The 24670-nt window shown below is 43.4% G+C and overlaps 1 protein-coding gene across 1 annotated transcript in view; it reads left to right on the top strand.

The window, feature by feature from the left end:
• The first annotated feature begins 5458 nt into the window (after positions 1-5458).
• Positions 5459-24670, top strand: part of FREM2 (FRAS1 related extracellular matrix 2) — a 156377-nt gene continuing 137165 nt past the window's right edge. Inside the window, exons 1-2 of the mRNA XM_021678306.1 lie at positions 5459-10722; positions 15992-16081. Coding sequence (XP_021533981.1) covers positions 5541-10722; positions 15992-16081 — 5272 coding nt within the window. The 5' untranslated portion in view covers positions 5459-5540. The remainder of the gene's footprint in view (positions 10723-15991; positions 16082-24670) is intronic.

The following is a 24670-nucleotide window of genomic DNA, read 5'->3' as shown; positions in this document are numbered from 1 at the left end:
GGGATCATGACCCGAGCCGAAGGCAGATTCTTAACCATCTGAGCCATCCAGGCGCCCCTAATTCTGGTTTTGTCAATAACTATGAATCTGAAAAGAAATCACGGATCCCTGCTATGTCTCTGTTTTCTCAAACATAAAATGGTAAGATTGCTACTTAACCCATTATGATGAGCAGGCTGTATTTGGCTCCCTCGAAAGTGCACTTCTTTCTTCTAGATGAGACATTCGCACAGTACGAATCTTAGTGGGAAGGGGAGCCACTCAAACCCAGGAGGCCAAAAAGGCCAGACACACACTCCTCCCATGCCTTGGCAGCTGGGTGTGGGCCCGTGACTTAAGCTTGGATAAGCCAATCCTGCCCGGACCTTTGATTTTGCAGTGACAGAGAGAGAAAAATCCCTGGGCATGGGCTGCAGTGACATCTGAGCCCACGAGCAGTGGAGGTAGCAGCTTTAGTGTTGACTCACATCTAGTGTTGGCCAGAGTGGGAGTGTCACCTGCAGCCTTCAGTATCCTGCAGTGACTCAGTGCTGTCCCCACACACCATCACCAAGTGGAAGGTTTGGTTTTTGGTTCATGTTCACTTTTCTGAGCCTTACGTTCCTGCCTTTCCAGGAATGATGTGAGTGATTCACTATTTTTTCAGTTCCTTTTTGCTTAATTCAGCCAGTCCGTGTCTGTCACTTGCTACTAAGAAAACTGAGTAACATACCTGGTTACCTTGCGAAGCTGTTGTGAGTTATCTGGCTGAGTTATTTCAAGTGAAATTGCTTGGGAAATGATAAATTGAGATCTAACATCATGTAGTGAATATTTATTAAGATCTTTATGAAGGTAAAGGATGAGTACATGCAGGCTGTGAGCTCAAGATGCTTTCAAAACAGTGAAGGGCACAACAAGAACTCAGATGACTATAACACAACGTACAGTCAGAGGGATCTCATAAGAGATATAAGCAAAGGCATATGGCGCAAAGGGGAGGAGGTGGTATGAGAAAGTCAAAAGGCGCACAGCTCATACTAAGTTGGGTAGACGAACAAAATTTCCACGGGGGAGTAAGTATTTGCCATCATCCTTAAAGGCTAAATTGGAGCTTAAGGTAGGGTATGGATACTGACCTTGCAGTCAGTCAGTTATGTCTCTGCCTTTCCAGCTCCACTCCTGGGTCTTAACCTCCTTGGTCTGTTTCCTCGCCCATGAAATGAGGAAGTTCCAGCAAGTGGTCTGCAAGCTTAGTAGGGCTCTTAAATTTCCGATTGATTCCCACAGGCCGTTCAGGAGAATACTGCAGATAGAAGGAGCACGGTAAACTAAAAAGTAACACGAGGAAGCCAAATGGCAGGTCATCCATAAATTTGGTCTCATGGCACCAACACCAAAACCAAAGGGGACCCAAAAGAGAATTTGTCCGAGAAGACTGAGTCCCTTGGTTTACAGTTATGGAGACTGTAGTCGCAAAAGAGAGAGAATCGCTTTTTTTTTTTTTTTTTTGGCTATAGGGCATTTATTGCAAACAGAACATCTGAGGTACGAGAAGCTGACCCGGAACCCACGCCTGCCCTGGCTACGATGGGGCAGTCTCGCCTCACCCCACGCCAGGCCCCTGGCACTATGGACCCAAAGCAGCCCGCCAAAGGCAGGGCCCCACGCTCTGAGGTATCTGCATCTTAAGCCCCCATAGTACAACTCCCCAGGCTTGCCCAACTCCCATGCAGATCCAGGCATGGAGGGGAGGAGGGGGTCAGTGGATGTCGGAGCCAAGGCGGGGACCCAGGTCTTGGTCCATCAGTCCAGGGCTGTTTCCCCCTTCAGCGTTGCTCTGCAATCAGTCAAGTTTGGTGTTTACAGGCAAGCCATGATTTTGAAGCCATCAAAGACTACAATTCTATTGAGAGCTCTTTTTTTTTTTTTTAAAGGATTTTCTTTTTTTTAAATTTTATTTATTTATTTGAGAGAGAAAGAATGAGAGACAGAGAGCATGAGAGGGAAGAGGATCAGAGGGAGAAGCAGACTCCCCGCTGAGCAGGGAGCCCGATGCCGAACTCGATCCTGGGAACTCCGGGATCATGACCTGAGCCGAAGGCAGGCGCCCAACCAACTGAGCCACCCAGGTGCCCCATCTATTGAGAGCTCTTAAAGGTGCCTGGCATAAAGCTTCATCATTCATCTGGGAGCACTCTACAGGGGTCCTTGAAGCCACCTTTTCTAAGGGGGTCTTACAGGCCAGGAGAGTGATAGAAGAAAAGTGAAATAAACTCTGGAATGACAACGTTACATTCAAAATTTAGCCAGGTGTAAATTTAACCAGAGTCGGTTTACACCTGAATATCTCGCTTGTATCTTCAATTCATCACATAACCTTCTTTATTTTAGGAAATAGGTTCTCTGGTGCTTAACCCTAGGTCAGAGGTCATTTGAGTTTTAACAATGAATAATTTCAGCTTTAAGTTGATTTGAGGGGACATTTTAGCATGTTTTTCATATGCTAAGCAACTTTAAGAATTTAAAAAAAGTATTTTGCCCAGAGGAAGCACACTGTTACAAGGATAATAAAAGGAGCACTGAATAATTAAGCTCAGATTTAAAAAAATTACAAGTTTGCCAGCTTATTTAATCCCTTATGATATTAAGACTACTGGCCATAAAATAATATTTCCTTGCCACTTAGGTATAGAAATCTTTTAACACTGAGGTATTTATCCTAAAAAGAGATTATCATCATAAATAATGCTTGCAGATGAGAATTTAATATTTCACTATTTTATCAATAACTATGAATGCAAAATATATTTAAGCAAATCACAGTATGTGTTACTTCCTATGTGATTAAAAAAACAACAACAAATAATGAAGGCACTTACCCCTCCTCCAAAAAAAAAAAAAAGAAAAAAGAGTAAGAATCATTCCATCACTTCAAGGCAGGCTAAATTAAAAAGTCAAAAAAAGACTATAGTTTATTGATTTCCTTAGGCTACTTAAAAATAACTGTGGACCTCTATTCTTCTTACCATGAAACAAAATACTGAACTCTGCCCTTTGGGCATACTACCATACTTCAAATGCTGATCTTATCATCGCTTGCAAGTCAAACAGAGTTGGACTTTAAAAGGAAGAAAGGAAAAGCCTGGAGCCACTGGGAAGCATCAAGGGGTCAGGCTGTTGGTCTGGTTCTGGTCAGAGTGGACCTAGGGTCACAATGCCTGAATAAGAATCACTCAGCTCCCAGTTGACAGTTTTCAAAGTATGTGACCAGAATTTGAAATATAATATATAAAGACCCATATTCTGAAACTGATGTTCTATTTCATTTGGCATCTTTCCATTTGTTCTATTTGTGAACGGGAAAGAGTAAAATTTCCCCTTGTCACTACAATTTGAATTCTGTTTGCAATAATGAATCATTATAAGAAGCTATAAAATAATAACACCAAAGTGAATTGGAATTCGGTGGACTTGGATGGGGGTTTTCTCATATGTTTAAAATTTCAGCCACATCCCTTCTGGGTTCCTGGATGCTCATTTTATACTAAGTTGTGAAATGTATTCATCAATCATAAGTGGGAGTTAAAGCTCCCCCAAAGTGCAAAGCATTAAGAATTAGTTCAATTAATATTCAATTAACTACATGTCATTTGTTTGCTGGTATGAGTGGCTCCTTTAATCTCTCTCTCTCTGTGTCTGGCTTTTTTTTTTTTTTGAAAGATTTCAGATTTTTCCATCTCTAACTCCCAGGGACAAACATGGCTCAGTGGTCTTCCTGGAGCAGAATCTGACACTTCCCAGCAATACTCCATATAGAGGCTGGGTTGTGACCCGGAAAGTAGCTGTGAGTGTGCCGGCAGGGATCAAAATTCTGGACTGGAGAAGCTCAGGTGGAACGTCCTGGAAGGGTTAATAAAGATAAGTACTTCTTACCGAAATGTACCTCCATCTGCGTTTTAGATCTTCAATTTTCACTGAAATTGAAAATGTCACAGCAGTGTCTTACACTCTTTTCTTTCCCAAATCTAAACTATTTTTAAACAGGAAAAGGGCAGGATGACCATGATTCCAATTCTATATTCCCACTAATAATCTGATTTGTGTTACTGAACAGAAAACAACATTCTCCAAAAGAAAACATTTTGATCAGGATAAGTAAACGAGACTGCTCAAGAAACGAATCTGGAAATGGCTGGGTTTTAACTGTGAAGGCTCTTCTTTTTTCTTCGAAGAGGTGCGTGCTGTTAAGAAACCTTGCAGAAGGGGAATCCGCACACTTTCAAACCGCACAAACACAAGGGGGCAGGAAGAGCTCAAACTCTGACTTAAAAACCGGCTCACCGAAATGGGAGCTAACCTATTTTCGTTGGCCCTCCAGATATTTATCAATTCTCTTGGCATGCAAAGAAATGTGATGCTGACAAGTAGGTTTAGTTTGTACTTGGTCTAATTACTGCAAAGAGAACAGGAACGTTTCTAACGACAGCTACCCGAACAGCGGCTGCTTTGGGAGAGCCTGGGGCTACATTCCCTAGATCTTATTTTTTGGTGCTAGTCTCGCTATTCCGATCGGACTGACTGCATTTCTCACGCATTCCAAACGTCCCTCCCGACCCACCTCTTTTACTCTTACTCTGAACTTTGGTTGCAAAGGAGGGGCTTGTTTAAAACTCACCACCAAGGACTGTGCCCCCTTGTAATTTACGAGGAGAGAGCAGCGGCCCCGGGTGGGGTGTGTGTGTGTGTGTGTGTGTGAGCAACCTGCTCTAGCATTGGCTTTTAATTCTAGCTGTCCTTTTGCAAATAAGCCCCAGCCTTTCTTCCCAAACTGCTCTGGGTTTCGAGTCAAACACAAGCGCCATTGCGAACAACTTTCCTCTCCGGTTTGCAAATTTCAGTGAGCAATAACCACACACTCCCCCGCGCGAGACCGCATCGAATTGAAGGGGACGGGAGCTAAAATGGGTAATCCTGGATCCCAGGCACCTGAAGAACTGATGCAAGCCCAGCTGCATGTCCCGACTCCTCTGCTGGAACCCCAACCCTGGCATCCCGGAGCGAAACGTGAGCAAAGGTGGGCACCCCGAGACCGCCAGTACCCCCTCGCTTCCAGGACAACTTGTAGCGCCTTGTATCTCCTCCCCTCGGCACGGTTTCCCCGCCTCCGCCCCTAGGAGCTGATTGGCAGATATCACTACCCAACCCTGGGCTCGGGGCCTCCTCCCGGGACCAACGATTGGCCTCCTGGGAGGACTGGAGTAAAGGGGTTCTAGGGAAGGAGTTTCCCTCAAAGCTCTAGGTCCGGGACCTGGGAAGCAGGAGTGGAGGGACTTGGTTCTCCCAGCCAGTGTGCGGCCGGCGGCGGAGCGGGACGGCCAGGGGGCTCAGCCTCCGCAGCAGCGCCAGCCCGGCCCGGCCCGCGCAACTTTCCATCCTGGCCCAGCCGCGGCTACAGAGTACGGGGTTCCTGGCACTTTCCGGAGGGGTCTCTTGCTCCCTGCCGGGGGACTGACTGCGCTCTCTAAGGCTGACCTGTCCGAACTCTTAACACCCGGATCATGCACGCGGCCAGGACCCCCGGAATCGCCTCCCGCACCGGCGGGGTGGCCCACCCCCCCAGTTTTCAGCCGATACCTGCGCTGCCGCCCCGCCTCGTGCTGCTGCTGCTGCTTCTCCTGTCACTGGTAAGGTGCGTCCCGGCACAGCCCGCTGCCCCTGGCCGGGCGTTGCTGTCCCCGGATCTCGCGGGGGCTGCAGGGGTCCCCGCCGAGGAGGCCATAGTGCTGGCGAACAGTGGGCTGCGGGTGCCCTTCGGCCGCGAGGTCTGGCTGGATCCTCTGCACGACCTGGTGCTGCAGGTGCAACCGGGGGACCGCTGCGCGGTGACCGTGCTAGAGAACGACGCGCTGGCCCAGAGGCCTGGCCGCCTGAGTCCCAAGCGCTTCCCGTGCGACTTCGGCCGGGGAGAGGTGCGTTACTCGCACCTGGGCGCGCGCAGCCCGTCGCGGGATCGCATTCGGCTGCAGCTGCGCTACGACGCTCCGGGAGGGGCAGCAGTGCTACCCTTGGTGTTGGAGGTGGAGGTGCTTTTCACCCAGCTGGAGGTTGTGACTCGGAACTTGCCCCTCGTCGTGGAGGAGCTGCTGGGGACCAGCAATGCCCTGGACGCGCGGAGCCTGGAGTTCGCCTACCAGCCCGAGACCGAGGAGTGTCGCGTGGGCATCCTGTCCGGCTTGAGCGCGCTGCCTCGCTACGGGGAACTCCTTCACTACCCGCAGGTTCCAGGTGGAGCCAGCGAGGGGGGCGCCCAGGAGCCAATCCTGATGGACTGCAAAGCTTTCCAGGAGCTAGGCGTGCGCTACCGCCACACGGCCCCCAGTCGGTCACCAAACAGGGACTGGGTGCCCATGGTGGTGGAGCTGCGCTCTCGAGGTTCGCCTGTGGGCAGGCCTGCTTTAAAACGTGAGCACTTCCAGGTGCTGGTGAGAATCCGAGGAGGGGCTGAGAACACCGCACCCAAGCCCAGTTTTGTGGCCATGATGATGATGGAGGTGGACCAGTTTGTACTCACGGCCCTGACCCCAGACATGCTGGCCGCCGAGGATGCTGAGTCGCCTTCTGACCTGTTGATCTTCAACCTCACCTCTCCTTTCCAGCCTGGCCAGGGCTACCTAGTAAGTACTGATGATCGTAGCCTGCTCCTCTCCTCCTTCACGCAGAGGGACCTGCGGCTCTTGAAGATTGCCTACCAGCCCCCGTCTGAGGACTCTGACCAGGAGCGTCTCTTTGAACTGGAGTTGGAGGTAGTAGACCCGGAAGGAGCTGCCTCAGACCCTTTTGCTTTTATGGTAGTGGTGAAGCCCATGAACACACTGGCTCCCGTGGTCACCCGGAACACTGGTCTCATTCTTTACGAGGGCCAGTCTCGGCCCCTTACAGGCCCTGCGGGCATCGGACCACAAAACTTGGTCATCAGCGACGAGGATGACCTGGAGGCAGTGCAGCTGGAGGTGGTGGCTGGGCTCCGGCATGGTCACCTTGTTCTTCTGGGGGCCATCGATGGCAACGCTGCCCCTAGGACCTTTACAGTGGCTGAGCTAGCGGCTGGCCAGGTGGTCTACCATCACGATGACAAAGATGGCTCACTGAGTGACAACCTCGTCCTTCGAATGGTGGATGGAGGACGCAGGCACGAGGTGCAGTTCCTGTTCCCCATCACCTTAGTGCCTGTGGATGACCAACCACCAGTCCTCAACGCTAACACGGGGCTGACACTGGCAGAAGGCGAAACGGCGCCCATCCTGCCGCTTGCTCTAAGTGCAACTGACATTGACTCAGATGACTCTCTGCTGCTTTTTGTGCTGGAGCCGCCCTCCTTAACCATAGGGCATCTGCTTCTCCGCCAAACTCATCCTCCCCGTGAGGAGGAGGAGGAACTGAGCAGGGGCCCTTGGAGGAGACAGGGAGCATTCTATGAGCAAACGGTGACAGAGTGGTGGCAGCGGGACATAACTGAGGGGAGGCTGTTCTACAGGCACTCGGGGCCCCATAGTCCCGGGCCAGTGATGGACCAGTTCACATTTCGAGTCCAGGATAACCATGACCCCCCCAATCAGTCGGGACCACACAGGTTTGTGATACGCATTCATCCTGTGGATCGCCTCCCTCCAGAGCTGGGCAGCGGCTGTCCCCTTCGGATGGTGGTGCAGGAATCCCAGCTCACCCCGCTGAGGAGGAAGTGGCTTCGCTACACTGACCTGGACACAGATGACCGAGAACTGCGTTACACGGTGACCCAGCCCCCCATGGACACAGATGAAAACCACTCACCAGCCCCACTGGGCACCTTGGTCCTGACTGACAACCCCTCAGTCGTGGTGGCCCATTTTACCCAAGCCCAGATCAACCACCATAAAATTGCTTACAGACCCCCGGAGCAAGAACTGGGAGTGGCTGCCCGAGTGGCCCAGTTCCAGTTCCAGGTGGAGGACCAAGCTGGGAATGTGGCTCTGGGCACCTTCACCCTTCACTTGCAGCCAGTGGACAACCAGCCACCCGAGATCCTCAACACTGGTTTCACCATTCAGGAGAAGGGCCACCACATCCTGAGTGAGACTGAGTTGCATGTGGTTGATGTAGACACTGACATGGCCCACATCTCTTTCACTCTCACACAGGCGCCCAAACATGGCCACATGAGGGTGTCTGGACGGATACTGCATGTAGGGGAGGTCTTCCACTTGGAAGACATAAAACAGGGTCGGATTTCCTATGCCCATAACGGGGATGAGTCTCTCACTGATAGCTGCTCCTTGGAGGTCAGCGACAGACACCACGTGGTGCCCATCACTCTTAGAGTAAATGTCCGGCCAGTGGATGATGAGGTCCCCATGCTGAGCCTTCCTGCTGGCACTCTGGGGTCATATCTAGATGTTCTAGAAAATGGAGCTACTGAAATCACTGCCAGTGTAATCAAGGGGACTGATGAGGACACTGATGATTTGATGTTGACTTTCGTCTTGGAAGATCCACCCTTATATGGAGAAATCCTGGTCAACGGAGTTCCAGCAGAGCAGTTTACCCAAAGGGACATCTTGGAGGGCTCTGTCGTCTATGCCCACACTAGTGGTGAGATAGGCTTGTTGCCCAGAGGGGACTCATTTAACCTGAGTCTGTCAGATATGTCTCAAGAATGGGTAATAGGTGGCAATACTATCCAAGGAGTTACCGTGTGGGTGACCATCCTCCCTGTTGATAACCAGGCTCCAGAAATTTCTGTGGGTGAACGGTTTATAGTCGTGGAAGGTGATAAAAGTGTTATAACCTCAACACATATAAGTGCTGAAGATATTGATTCACTAACTGATGACATCTTGTGCACCATAGTTATTCAGCCTACCTCCGGTTATGTTGAAAACATTTCGCCAGCTCCAGGCTCTGAGAAATCAAGAGCAGGAATCGCTGTAAGTGCTTTTACCCTGAAAGACCTCAGGCAGAGTCATATTAACTATGTCCAGAGTGTCCATAAAGGGGTCGAACCTGTGGAAGACAGATTTATATTTCGTTGCTCTGATGGCATTAACTTTTCAGAGAGACATTTTTTCCCCATTGTCATCATTCCCACCAATGATGAACAGCCGGAAATATTTATGAGAGAATTTATGGTGATGGAAGGCATGAGTCTGGTGATCGATACGCCCATCCTCAATGCTGCTGATGCTGACATTCCCCCGGATGATCTAACTTTCACTATTACCCAATTTCCTACTCACGGTCACATCATGAACCAGCTGATAAATGGCACAGTTTTGGTTGAAAGCTTCACCTTGGACCAGATCATAGAGAGTTCAAGCATTATTTATGAGCATGATGACTCTGAGACTCAGGAAGACAGTTTTGTGATAAGACTAACGGATGGTAAGCACTCAGTGGAAAGGATGGTCCTCATTATAGTTATCCCAGTTGATGATGAGACCCCCAGAATGACCATCAATAATGGACTAGAAATAGAAATTGGGGAAACCAAAATTATCAACAACAAAATATTAATGGCAACTGATTTGGACTCTGAAGACAAATCTTTGGTTTATATTATTCGTTATGGGCCAGGACATGGCTTATTGCAGAGACAAAAACCTACAGGTGCCTTTGAAAATATCACACTGGGCATGAATTTCACCCAGGATGAAGTGGACAGAAACTTAATCCAGTATGTCCATTTTGGACAAGAGGGCATTCGGGACCTAATTAAATTTGATGTGACTGATGGAATAAATGCCCTCATAGATCGCTACTTTTATGTTTCCATTGGGAGCATTGACATTGTCTTCCCAGATGTGATAAGCAAGGGAGTATCCTTGAAAGAAGGTGGCAAAGTCACCCTCACAACAGACTTACTAAGCACCAGTGACTTGAACAGTCCTGATGAAAACTTAGTTTTTACTATCACCAGGGCTCCCATGAGAGGTCACTTAGAGTGCACAGATCAACTTGGAGCATCCATCACATCTTTCACTCAGCTCCAACTGGCTGGCAACAAAATCTACTACATCCACACAGCTGATGATGAAGTCAAGATGGACAGCTTTGAGTTTCAAGTCACCGATGGACGTAACCCTGTCTTCCGGACATTCCGTATCTCCATTAGTGATGTGGATAACAAAAAGCCAGTGGTCACCATCCATAACCTGGTTGTCAGTGAGGGTGAAAACAAGCTGATCACTCCCTTTGAACTCACTGCCGAAGACAGAGATACTCCTGACAAACTTCTGAAGTTCATTGTCACCCAGGTGCCTGTTCATGGTCAACTCCTATTCAACAATACCAGACCTGCCACGGTTTTTACCAAGCAAGACTTGAATGAAAACTTAATCAGCTACAGACACGATGGCACTGAGTCGAGTGAAGACAGCTTCTCCTTCACGGTGACTGATGGTTCCCATACAGAGTTCTATGTTTTCCCTGATACAATATTTGAAACAAGGAGACCCCAAGTGATGAAAATCCGGGTGTTAGCTGTTGACGATAGTGTCCCCCAAATTGCCGTGAACAAAGGGGCCTCCACACTTCGCACTCTGGCTACTGGTCACTTGGGCTTCATGATCACAAGCAAAATATTGAAAGCGGAGGACAGAGACAGCCTACATTTTTCTCTCAGGTTTATTGTGACAGAGGCCCCTCAACACGGATATCTCCTCAACCTGGACAGAGGCAACTACAGTGTGACTCAGTTTACACAAGGTATGGCACACTTTTCTTTCCTTATACCCAATGGAAAATGCAGGTCTTATTTTCTGAGGGTATGGCTATCCCCGAAAACTTTGTAAGTAGGGGATCAAAATTGAATCTAAGGGAAGAAAAGGAAAGGGAAACAGAGAGATAGGGGGGCAGTACAGAGACTCACTTTTCTGGGAGAAGAGCTCGCCTCTTGCTGTATGTCGCACTGCAGCGCCCGGCCATAAGGAGGAGTCCGAGTGTCTTTCGATAGCAGCAAGGTATGCTGCCAAGGCAGGAGCTAGACTTGGGTGAATTAAGACTGAAGCAGGCTTTTTAGTTCTGCTTTCTTTGCCACCCCCGTCCTCCGAGTGGCCTGTTGGGTACGCTGCAGGTTGCTCATGAAACATGTGGGCACCTGAGAGAAAGATGTGCTTTCTACATTCTTTGTATTCTTCTTGCTGTTATTTTCACCTTCCATTGAAATAGAGCCTTCAAATCTGTATTACTTTGATTAACTGTGAGAGCAATGTTCTAATCCTGTTACAGTTCTTAGAAACTTTGTAACTGAAAAAAATGTGTTTAGACCTACTTTGTAGGTGTATAATTCTTCTCTAATATTTTATGACTTAGGCAAACACCTCCAGCATCTGCATTCTTGAAGCTAAAGCATTTTTCTAACCTAAATTTTCTTTGTGTGTGGACACAATCTGAGACAGGAAGGGCAGGTGACCTCTGCAGAGTTACTCAGTGACTGAAGGGAGAAGCCCATTCAGTATGCTGGCTTGGGAGGCAGGGCTCTGTTCTCTAGAACGTGCGACCTTCCCTATAGAGGGCTTCGGGTGGCTTTCATGAAAATCTCACCATGTCAGGGTGGAAACTAGATCTCTCCTATGTGGGCTCTGTGAGTGGAGATGAAGTTTACCCTCGGAGCATCCCAGTGGGGGTGTTCTCTTCCCGCAACAGTGTTGGGCTCTAACAAATGCTTTAATAAATGGATGTCGCAAAGTATAGTGTTAAAGTGAACTGCTTGTCTGTTTTAGATGCTGGCAAATAGCCCTGCACTCCAACCTCCTGATTCTTGGCTGAAAGCCTGAATATATTCTAGGGCCTGCAGGGACAGGAAAACCTCAGAGTGCCAAGTGTCATGCCAGACCAGCAGGAAACTTTTGTGTGAAGGCTTTCTGAGGATAGAGATGCCATGCAATCTTAGACTGGTTTATTTTCATGGAAAGTGAAGAGGATGAAAGGAATATATTACAGGATAGAAAATGTGACTTCAAATTGGTCCTCTGACCTGAAAAAGTAATCTGACTTTAAAGATTTTTTTTTTAAAAGGAATTTGTGGAAGAAGACAGGCAGACTATTTAATTTAAATTCTATGGACCAGGTCCAACAGCTGAAAATGTTGGAATATTACATCTTAAATATTGAACCCTAAATTATGCTATTTCAGAGAGAGGTTGTCTCTCTCTCTCTCTTTCTCTCTCTCACTGGTAAGGACTCACCATGATTAGTCTTTACGGTCATTTGTAAATATAGTCAGTTTATTATAACAAGTGTAGATACATTTTTAACATTATAAGAGAAACGAGCACATTCCAATAAGAACCCAAACACTGCTTGGGAAAACTACTGGTAGTTCATCACAGAGCACTCATTTAAGCAAGTTGAGGCTGCAGTTTGGCTCAGGGTGGTTATTTCTGGAGACGAGATGGGTGAGTAAAAATGGAGAGGCTCCATTACACAGCTACTGTGTTACTCTCTTCAAAGAGAAATGAAAGCAGTAGCTTGAGTGAGGACGTCGCTAACTTTGTATTTGTTTTTGTTTTTCTGTTATCACGAAGGGATAAGCTGAACTATATTTTGATGGATTTTCAGTGCACTGGGTTAAGTCAAGTTAGCATATGTGGGCAAAGAAGGTTATTCCTAAATCGATTTGCTGGTTGGTCCCTAGGAGAAGAAAATCCATTCATTTCTAAACCTCATTCAATTTTATTATTAGGAAGACTTAACAAGGTAGAATTAGACAAATTAGAGAAATTATTTCAATGTTGCCTCTTTGCCAGGGTGCCCCTGCTGTCTCCATCACTTGTCTCAAGGACCTGGACTTTTTTCTCTATAATAAGTACACAGTGATATCTTGTGGGAGATACGTTACAGATCACTTTTAGAAACTTCCCCGAAAGAGTTTGAACCAAGGTGTGGTTGCCAGGCATGTCAGTGAACTTAGAATTAAAATGAAAATACAAAATCATGGAATGCTTGTATACATGAACTGAAATAAATCTGATGCATGATCAGTAATTAGAAGAAAAAATTGAAAATAGAGCTACGCTATGACCCAGCAATTGCACTACTGGGTATTTACCCCAAAGGTACAAATGCAGGGATCCGAAGGGGTACGTGCACCCCATTGTTTATAGCAGCAATGTCCACAATAGCCAAACTACGGAAGGAGGCAAGATGTGCATTGACAGATGAATGGATAAAGAAGATGTAGTACATATATACAATGGAATATTATGCAGCCATCAAAACAAAACAAAACAAAACCGAAATCTTGCCATTTGTAACGATGTGGATGGAACTAGAGGGTATTATGCTGAGCGAAATAAGTCAATCAGAGAAAGACATGTATCATATGATCTCACTGATATGAGGAATTCTTAATCTCAGGAAACAAACTGAGGGTTGCTGGAGTGGGGGGTGGTGGGAGGGATGGGGTGGCTGGGTGATAGACATTGGGGAGGGTATGTGCTATGGTGAGCGCTGTGAATTGTGTAAGACTTGAATCACAGACCTGTACCTCAGAAACAAATAATACGTTATATGTTAAAAAAAAAAAAAAAAAAGAAGATAGTAGGAAGGGAAAAATAAAGAGGGGGAATCGGAGGGGGAGATGAACCATGAGAGACTATGGACTCTGAGAAACAGAGGGTTCTAGAAGGGAGGGGGTGGGGGGAATGGGTTAGCCTGGTGATGAGTATTAAAGAGGGCACGTATTGAATGGAGCACTGGGTGTTATACGCAAACAATGAATCATGGAACACTACATCAAAAACTAATGATGTAATGTACGGTGATTAACATAACATAATAAAATAAAATTTAAAAAAAAAGAAGAAAATCCAGTTAATTGTTCGTTGTTTACTGAAAGGAAATAACATTTTTTTTGCTACTAGGTTTTGATCTTCCTAATACTAGTGTGTCTTAAGAAGTGAGTGTTTATATATAATTTATGATGTTTTTGATAGTTTTAGAGTTTCCTATAGAATAACAGCACTATGATCAAAGTCTTTACTTACTTGAGATTTTTTTAGACCTTCTTTAGTCCCTTTTTTGAACCATGAATTATTAACTGAGTTATAAAGAAAATGAAAAGGGTTTTGATTTGTTCCAACTAATCAATATTGCATGCCCTAACATGGACAGAAAATTTGACACCTGCATGTCTTAATTGCATTCATGTTCACTTTTTTAAAAAAGTTATAAAAAAGTCACTTTTGAAGTGGTGATTTATGCAGAGCTTGAGTATACTCATGAATTTTTCCTTTTCTCATACTAGAGCCTTTAGATTTTCTTACAGAGTTAAAGAGCAAATGGGGAAGTTTGGAAAAAGCTCTTTCCACATGACCAGAGGACTTTGTCCTTAAGCTAAGGATGTGTGCTCAGGGTACAGTTCACTTCATTCCTTCCTGATGAATTAAAAGAGTTGTAAGGGGTCAGAGTCATAGGAGTAGACAGGTAAAGAGCTTGCAGGGGCTTCGCTCCTTACCTCTGTCGAAACATCACACATGCGGAGGTAGCAGTCCGAGCGTGGTCCACCAGACCTCTGGGCTCTTTCGTTTTAAGTTAAGAAACATTTGAGCCGTTACTGGATATTAGACCCTAAGCAAAGGACTCTGGGAAGTTAAGACGAAAAAAACAAAACAAAACAAACCCAATCCCAGAAGTTTTCCGCCTTCTAGGAAAGGTAGCCACACAGAAAGACACAAAACCAGGCAGAAATTGGGGAAATTAGAGCAGGGTTAGAAAAAAAATGCTAAGGGGGAATAAAATGTCTTGAATTTGCTTCATCTCCTAGTACCCCTTTTACAAGAAGCTACCCTTAACTATTAGATCAGATTTTCCCCTCCTCAGATGTTGGGTTGTAAGCAAGTCACCTTTCAGAACTGTATGAGCCAAGGGAGCTTGTACGTTTCACATCTGTCAAATGGGGTCACAGAAATTCATGGGGTGTTGATTCCAGTACCTTACATCACTTGAGCTTATTCTATCATAAAGTCATTTTCTTACATATAATGCTTGTAGACTTCATAGCACAAACTTCGTAGACGTCTTAGAAGATGGAAAAACTATAGAGTCCCCCTGAGACACATGAACATTACATGCCACTGTGGAAGCTACTCTTAGCTGTGATCTTGATTTTAAGTAGCCTTGGAAATAACTACTTACTTCCTGGCCCGGGTCAATAACGGTGTATTCCGCGAGCATCACAGAACAGGATGATACTTGGTTTATTATGTTGTCTGTGCTGCGTCATTTAGGAGAGGAACTAGTAAAATGGGTGAATAAATTTTTGAAGTTGTATGTTAGTCAATCACTGAAAACAAACTATGCCGGTATATTTGAGAGCTAGGACAGAAAGCAAAAGAGCATTCCTGAGGCAGGATAACTTTTCACTATGAATAAAGGTTTCAGTTTTTATTAGATGTTTTCTGTTCTAATTGCTTTCTGGGGTCAGACGACTGTTATTTCAGTCTTTGGGATTTAAAATGCCTTTTATTATTTTTTTCTTTCAAACTCTGGAGAGCTTAAAAACAGCCTGTTATATATTGCAAGAGGTAAGAAAAGTCAGCCAGAGGAGGGCAGAGAAGTTCTTTCCTCCAAGGGCCGCCCTCCAGGGAGGGAAAGAGTGTGATTTTGGTAGTGCCAGGAAATCTTTCATGCCTCAGAATATCTCCCTTTCCACCTGTCATGAAGTCTGACATTCCATATTTAGACAGTCACTTCCTTAGTGCATGAACATGCAAATACCACTGGGAGGGACAGCACCTTGCTATTATTATAGCCTCACTCTTGCACTCTGTCTGGGTAACGGATCAGATTTCTGTGGGACAGCTGAAATCAGGGGCTTAGAGATAGAAGAAATCAGATATAGCACTGCTTCCCTTGGAATTAGGAAACCTAAACATGGTTACAGAGAAGTAAGAGCCAATTGAATTTACCATAAGTAATGAGTCACCAATCTCGCCTTAGTAATGAATCATCTTGTTCTTGGGTTATTTTCTAGCTGACATTGACGACATGAAAATATGCTACGTTTTAAAAGACGGGGCCAATGCCACAAGTGATATGTTCCATTTTACAGTTGAAGATGGTGGTAAGTATTCACTCTCCTATTAGTATAAACAAGGAGAGTGACTTTTTTGGTTGTTCTTTGATGACTTCACTACAAAGAATCTGTATCAGGTATCCTTTTCAGCTCACCTGAATTTATACTGAGTGAATTTGTCATTTGCCAATAGATAATCTTACATTCTCAATCTGACACAGTACTACTCTGCAATGAGTATAGATAAATGTTCCGGTTACATTATTTTTGTCTTAGGATTTGTAATGTGCTAAAAAGAAAGACCTATGTAAATAGGATCCCCATGTCCAGTTGTTCAGAATATGTTCTGCATGATGCTGCCTGCTTGAGGTGGCAAGAGGATGTTGGAATCCAGCCCAGCTCCACTCTCAAGCCATGCACCTACCCACATGTGTCTGCCCAAAGGGGGTGCCTTTTGCTAATTTGTACTTGGGTGCTGTGTGGACTAATGCTGATGAATGATTGCATTCACCAGGAAATCGGTGCTAGGCAAATGTGTGTTTTATCTTACCAATCTCAGTATGTCTAATGATTTTCTTAGTTTGGGGAATTTTGTGACTTAGTCTAGCTAAAATTTTCCTCAGTGGGGGTGCCTGGGTGGCTTAGTTCGTTAAGCGGCTGTCTTTGGCTCAGGTCATGATCTCAGGGTCCTGGGATCAAGCCCCACATCAGGCTCCTTTCTCAGGGAGTAGCCTGCTCTCCCCTGCTTGCTTGTGCTTGCTTTCTCCCTCTCTCTTTCTCTGTCAAATAAATAAATAAAATCTTTAAAAAATAATAATAAAATAAAATTTTCCTCGGTGAAGTCTGAAGAATACTGTGCTCTGAGTCTCCCAAGCAGTGTTATTGTCACTGTCCCCCAAAGCCCTGAGTGCTGCTCACTCTCTCTTCAGCTCTCTTCCTAATCCTGTAGGTAGAGAGAAAAACTGGCCACTTCTAGATTCATCATAAAGATGTCTCTGTTCTCTCATGCTCTCAGGAGAAGCAAAAGAATCTCAGGAAGTACATGTGTTGTGTGAACAGGACACAGGAAGTGGGGGGATATGGGGATAAGAGAAGAAGGACGGAGAAAAGAAATGATTCAGATCCAGTCACCTGTTTTCTTACGATGCTTTTTTTAAAAAGTACACTATTATGTCACTACCTCAAAAGGATGACATGCTTACCCTCCATATTTTGTGAAGCATTAAATAGCACTTGTTTAAAATATCATTGGACATAACGTGATCACAGCTCTGAAAAATGGCATCTGCTGGGTGCGTGCAGGAGAGGCAAAAAAGGATGTTAATTTCGGTTCAGCTATTTGATTTTCCCTAAAGGCCGGATGTTTAATAAATTTGATGCCTTTATTTTATAGTAACCAAATCATAGTTTAATATTTTATGTATTGATAAAAGGAATCTTTGTATGAAACCAATTTCTAAGAAGGAAGCCAATTGATAAAGAATAATGTGCTTATTGAATCATGATGCTCAAATGGGAAAGTCTACTGTCAGTAAACTTTAGAGTGGAACTCTGAAATAATTCAAATCTGCATAGTAGATCCAAATTTGTAGACTAAAGTATTGGCTTGAGGCACCAGGTTTGTCACTTAGAATGACTGAATATACCCCAGTAGCAAAAGTATGATTTTCTTTAAAATTACCCAAAAAAGTTTGAAATCAAATAGTTACAATTCTAAGATATTATAGCTTTTACTTTTTAAATATTTTGCTTTTTCGATCTGACGCGGCGCCACTCTGTTATTCCGCCCATTTCTTTCCTTAGCTGGAGAGATTGGTAGCATGTGCTTTAAAATTGTGATTTGTACTTCAACTTTAGAAAACATTATGCTGTATCGTGTTTCAAAATATTAAATGAGCAATGGCTAGTTGAAGAAACTGGGTTTACTTTTGGATTTGCTGAAAATATGGCTGACCGTCTAAGGGTTGTGTTTATGGAAGTAGGAAATACATCATCTTCAGGAGCTTTTTTAGAGCTGGAGTTTCACGTGAAAGGGAAACATTCCAGAGATACTGTTCTTTAACTTTCTTCTAGCCACCGACATGACATTACTTATGAGGCTCGGGCAGATTCTGGCCAACTATCTATGGAACAGAATCTATCTTAATTCACCTGGTATTAGAAAACTTCCCTCTGGCAGAATAAACCCAAGAAACCTGCATGATTAAAAAATAAAAATTCATGTATGTATTTCAAAATTGTTTTTTAGGATTTTTGCACTGTCTTGTAAAATACTCTAACATTTGAATGAGAAATGCAATACTATTTGAAGAGTATCTTGAATGAAATTATGTCTCTGGGAATTATGAGGTATTTTGCCACACAGAAATAAAAAAATATTGGCAATATTTGTGGTAAGAGAAAAAATAAAGCTATCCTTCCTTTCCATAAAAATAATGTTAAACTAAGAGTTTTGATTTTTTGATCCAATTATATATATCTTGTTCTTACAGTCAATAATTTTTTAAAAATAGATTCTAGAAAAAAACCTTTTTGTATAGACTGTAATATGAACCTTTATTTTCAAAATCTTCATGTTTAATAATACAAATTTTACGTAACAGAATACATGTTTATGAAGACACGTATATGATATGTTTTGACACTCCTCAAAGATATATGTATGTCTTAGGAATTATGGAAGGTACTTGAATCCTATGAACAAGCATTATTCATGTTTTTTAGTTGGAGGGATCCAGGTCTCAGAAAAGCCAGGTGACTTCTCCAGATACATCCAGACCTCTGTCAAGGGTAACTTAACTCTTCCCACATAGGGGATGACACACTTCTTGGACCAGTGGGTTTGGCTACCGAAGTCAGCCATAGTGATTTATTATCATCTCTTTTATACAAAGATAGTAAGCATATCCATAAACCGTCTCCATGAAATACATGAAATGCTTCCAGTATTTCACATCTGGGAAGCCAGTTACAGCACCATGGCCTAAAATTAGGAACTGTCTACTCCAATTCTCTTTCCAATCCTTTAAATTCACCTTCTTCGAGTCCTCAAGAGTGCTTTCAGAGGGACGCCTGAGTGGCTTAGTGAGTTAAGCGTCTGCCTTCGGCTCAGGTCATGATCCCAGGGTCCTGGGGATTGAGCCCTACATCAGGCTCTGTGCTCAGTGGAGAGCCTGCTGTTCCCCCTGCTTGTGTGCTCGTGTTCTCTCTCTCTCTCTCTCTCTTTCTCTCTCTCAAATGGATAGATGAAATCTTAAAAAAAAAAAAAGTGCTTTTAGGACAGTGACTAAGGAAATTACTGGAGCAAGCATAATCCTTGAATAACCTAAAAAACTAAATATAACTTTCAAGAGTCAAGAAGAGATTTAGGAAAGCAAAGAGTGGAAAGCCCTTGTTTCAGATTTAATTATACTATCATAAAAAACTAGCTAGCCACAGAAATCTTGTTATGATGTAGTGATGGATTTGGACCACCCATCACTAACGGGATGGTGCTTAGGACAGGTTACCACTTTTTAGCTTGGGGCTGTTACCAAATGGCAGGACTGAAGAAGAATAGGCAATGTCAGGGCTTTACTTCAGGGAGTGCTACTGTGTTTGGATTTAATAAGCGTTGGTTGATATAGCACATGTTACACACACACACGGAGAGAGATTCTTATATTTTAGGATTCTTTCAATTAGATCTTAAACCTTATATAAGATTTATGATTACTTATGCAGTTTTGCCTTCATAGCATTCCTATCAGCTTAGTAAAAACAAAAACATTACTGTTCCTTTTTGGCAGATGAGGAAACGGTCACAGAAATAGGTAATTGACCTTCCTCAAATTTGATAACCAGGCAACTAGAAGCCAGTCTGAATCCCAGGATTGTTTCTGCAAGCAGTAACTTCCATCCTTATTCAGGATAGGCAAAGCAGGGAGTTAACTCGGTGTTTTCTGGGTTCTCCCGACCAAGGTTTTAAAAATATTTAATGGTGAGAATGAAATAGGAGAGGATTTGTCCATAGGCAAAAAGTTATGTCTCTTATATAGTGTGAATTTTTATTTTAGAATTCTTTAAAGGCCACCGTGTACTCAAATTTATAGGGTTCTTTTCTGATATCATACTGTAATTCTTTTTAAAAAATATACGTGGAAAAATATTTAGTCTTTCTAAAGTTTGAATAAGCACAAATCAAATCAACCTTACAGTACCATTTTTTGTTTTATCAATTAAATTACAAAGAAACTTTAAAAAAAACACACACTTAAGGGCGCCTGGGTGGCTCAGTCGGTTGGGCGACTGCCTTCAGCTCAGGTCATGATCCCGGAGTCCCGGGATCGAGTCCCGCATCAGGCTCCCTGCTCGGCAGGGAGTCTGCTTCTCCCTCTGACCCTCCCCCCTCTCATGTGCTCTCTCTCATTCTCTCTCTCTCAAATAAATAAATAAAATCTTAAAAAAATAAAAATAAAAATAAAAAAAAAACCACACTTAATAAGTGAGTCCTGATGACACAGGTATACTTCCATAATGTGTGTGAAGTTGTAAAGTGAGAAAAGGCTTTGGAAAAATCTGTGAAAAAGTAGTTGGGAGTCCTGCAGGATGTAATAATCCACTTAGGATATATGGCTCAACGGAAGCAAAAACTTACAGCCATGTTCATGTCACCATATACTCAAAGAGCAATCTGGAAATTATTCTCAGTGCCCAATAAACATAGAAAACGCTTTTTAGTAATGACAGTTCTTAAAATGTTATGCGGTTCTTAAAATTTTAGATTACAGAGTCTATCATAGTGTAATTTTTAAAATGAGCATTTAGTAATGAAATACAGTTTTTGGAATATTGGTAAAGAACATGAAAATAGTATATCAAAAGGCCATCCATCGAGGTACTCTGGGGCCAGCAATCTACTATATGGTTACAATTTATAAGTTATGATTTACAAGGTCAAACCCTGAGTTGGGAAATGTGCTCTCGTTATCCTTGGCTTCAGCTAAAGAGCCATGTAGCAATCACCTGTGGATTCAGCAGAACCATCTTCCATTTCTTTTTGTTTCACCCTTCCTATCTTCCTAAGGGGAACTCAATACAAAAATACCACAGACCTGGAAAAAACATCCCCATTTGATAACTGCCTCTTTGAAGTCCAATTCCAGATCTAGTGCTCCAGAATTTTAGCAGAAGACAGAAGCATGCATTCTTTTATCCTGCTCCTAATTGAACATATTCTCTGATTTTGTCTCAGCCTTTAAAGCCCTTTAATTTTCCTATAAAGTATTCTAACAGGAAAGTGCTTCTGTCCCTTTTTAGTCTTCTTTCCAAGGAACTTTTCTAGCTCTTTCTTGTGATTCGAAAGGTGGTCTCACACCACTGTTCCTGTTGTGTCCTGCCCTCAACCCTGATGAACTTCATCACTCTTCGACACCTGACTCAAGTGGCAATTCCTCTCCAGAGCTGCTCCCGACATCGTGATGACAAAGTTAGCCACGCCCTTCTTTGTGTGTCTATCCCTACCCTTATCTACAAGAATGTTGTATTCTGGTTATTTGCTAATGTGAAGACCTCTATTAGTAGAGAAGGAACTCCTTCAAATCAAAAAAAGTGTCGTTAATCTTTGTACCACAGCGCCTCCCCGGGGTTGAAAACAGGGTAAATATTTAACAAATATTAAAATGAATGAATAGATAAATGGGAAAAAGACGCTCCCTTTTTATATAAGGATCAATTACATCATATTCTAAGAAAAGCTCTTTGAAACAATTGCCAGTGGACCTCGACATTCCTTTAGAACGTTCTCTTATCCTAGCATTAATTTAAATCCCTGTGGCACCAAGAAAAATTTTTAGTAAAGCTTTCGCATTTTTAAACACATGAAACCAACTGCTGTGAAAATTCTTTTGAAACTTTCAGTGAAATACACTGAAGACTGAAGAGATTCTCAGATTCCCAGTAACGACAAGTTCGGAGCTCATGTTATCCTTAAAGAATTCTTTCCAGGAAAAAAAAAAAAAAAGTTGTCGGTATCTTATATCAACAATTGTACATCTTTAAAATTTAATGAGTAATCGATAATTTCTGTCAATCAGTGTAATTTTAAAGTCAGCACCACTACCTTAAGTATTTTTAATTACCCCGATTTTGTGCCTCATGTGATGAGAGACGGAATGCCAGGTAGAGAAAGAAGTAGAAAGCTCTTACTCGCAGAAAGTATACTCAGTCCCCGTTAAAATGTCATTCTATAAATTTTTATTAGATTCTTGTTTATGTGTTTAAGTTTCAAGCCCTCAGCATCAGATCCAAGACCTTTTTTTTTGATGGGCATAAGAAAGAATTGGGAGATGTGATCATCCATCTGGCTCGATACACTGAGTAGGAGGAGCCCTAGTTTTTTCTCCATTGTGAAAATTGGTTTGCTGCTTCCTCGTTTGACTTCCCGTGTGACTTGGGCGCGTGGCTGGAGAGAGTGCCGTCTCCTGGTTTGGCATTAAAACTGAGGCGTCAGATATGATATCTGTGTTGGCCATTGTAACGTATCTGGTCCAAAGCCAGACATTTGTTGCCTCTGTCTTTGATTATGTCTTTTGGTGCCCAATTTTTCTTTCGCCAAGATCCTTAATTCATACGCTATTGAAGGATATAAATAGCATCTTGACATAATAGGAGAAGCTGCCCAGTCAGTTCTTTATATGAAATGTCAGTTAAGGACAAGGCTTTCAGATTTTTATTCCATATTTGATGACTGACTACTGAGACACAAGCAGACGGGAAGCTCTTCGCTCTATTTAGAAGGAGCACAGATTTTTGCGTGAAAGTGACCAGTAACTCAGGGTTTAAGGCAAAGTCATTATTGACAATTAGCTGGAATTGAGAGCAAAGCCTGGAAAAATAGAAATAAGTGCAGTAAGTCGGAAAACAAGGTTTGAGGACAAGCATTAAAAATTATACAGACATATTCAGCCTAGAGAAAAAAGCAAGCATTCTTGGCAATAAAATTAATTGCTAGTGACATGAGAACCAAAGGAAAGATACCAGTGCCTTAGGGAGTTATAATAAGATGGTGAAGTCATGTCAGGCACTGAGACAAATATTTCTAATCTGCGAGAGAGCGTAAGATCTGCTAGAATACAGGTCCTGGGAAGGGCTGTTAGTTACTATGGCTAAACATTTGTAAGCCTTTCTCTTTTTCTTTTTTTTTTTTTTAAGATTTTATTTATTTATTTGAGAGAGAGAATGAGACAGAGAGCATGAGAGGGGTGAGGGTCAGAGGGAGAAGCAGACTCCCTGCCGAGCAGGAAGCCCGATGCGGGACTCGATCCCGGGACTCCAGGATCATGACCTGAGCCGAAGGCAGTCGCTTAACCAGCTGAGCCACCCAGGCGCCCCTTTCTCTTTTTCAATGAGCAGTTTAGAATGGTTGAAGTCATCAAGGTCTTTCCATAGCAGAGCCCTGCTTTTAGCACATACCTGTACTGTGTCCATGAGAGAAGATACACCTTTTAAATAGAAAAGTATAAAGTAAGTGTTATCAGTTACTATTCTTTAGGTTCATTCCAAAATTATATTTCCTATGGATATACTATTTTATTGGCTTTAATTTAGAGGAAAATTTTCTTAAATGGCTAAATCTTCTGGTAAATATGAATCCTTACTAGTCACGTTTCTAGAGGCTTAGCATGATTCTATTTTTACTCGCAAAATCAATGATAGTCACCTTTTAAAACTAAGCAGATCTTTTTTTTTTTTTAAAGATTTTATTTATTTGAGAGAGAGAGAATGAGAGACAGCACGAGAGGGAAGAGGGCAGAGGGAGAAGCAGACCCCTTGCTGAGCAGGGAGCTCGATGCGGGACTCGATCCCGGGACTCCAGGATCATGACCTGAGCCGAAGGCAGTCGCTTAACTGACTGAGCCACCCAGGCGCCCCCTAAGCAGATCTCTTATAGGTGATTAAAATACCATATCTCAAGTCAAATATTTATGTGTGGTGTATATTACGTAACTCTAATATTCCCATCCTTTCTTTTTAAGTTTGCTCTGGGTGGCTGGGTGAAATAGAAGGTGGTATTCAGTGGTCTAGTACATAGTTGTAATTGGTATGATTCTATATTTGCTAGAACTTAGGCCAATCCAAAGAGAATCAGAATATAATGTAGGAGGAGGGTCAGAGTTTCTCTGGCAAAACTTATTTGCTATAAAGAGGTTCTCTATTCATTTATTTATGGAAATTATGCAACAAGCATTTTGGGAGCACCCACTATATATCAGGCATCTACTGGATTCTGGGAAAATAATGATGACCATAACAGTTGTGATCTTTGACCTGAGGTTCTGATAGGCTCAGATGATAAAATAGTAGACAAATAAAACACTTATACAATGTTTGAAGTATTAGGGAGGTTATCATTAAATCTGAGAAAGAGATGCAGCTATCAGGCATGGCTTCTGAAGGGTGATATTTGAGCTTAGACTTAGGCTGAGATGAAGCCGCCACAGGAAGAAGGGATAGAGAAATGTTCCAAGCTGGGGAGAAAGCACGTGCAAAGGCACTGAGTTCTGTGTGTTCAAGTGACCGGAAGAGCATCAACTTTGCTTAACAAAGCAGAGTGCCACATGAGGTGATGCTGGAGAGCTAGACTGGAGCCCGATGGTG

The sequence above is a fragment of the Neomonachus schauinslandi genome, chromosome 3, assembly GCF_002201575.2.
Source record: "Neomonachus schauinslandi chromosome 3, ASM220157v2, whole genome shotgun sequence".
NCBI classification, from domain to species: Eukaryota; Metazoa; Chordata; class Mammalia; order Carnivora; family Phocidae; genus Neomonachus; species Neomonachus schauinslandi.
The sequence above is the reverse complement of the archived record's forward strand: the minus strand, read 5'-3'. Positions and strand labels throughout refer to the sequence as shown.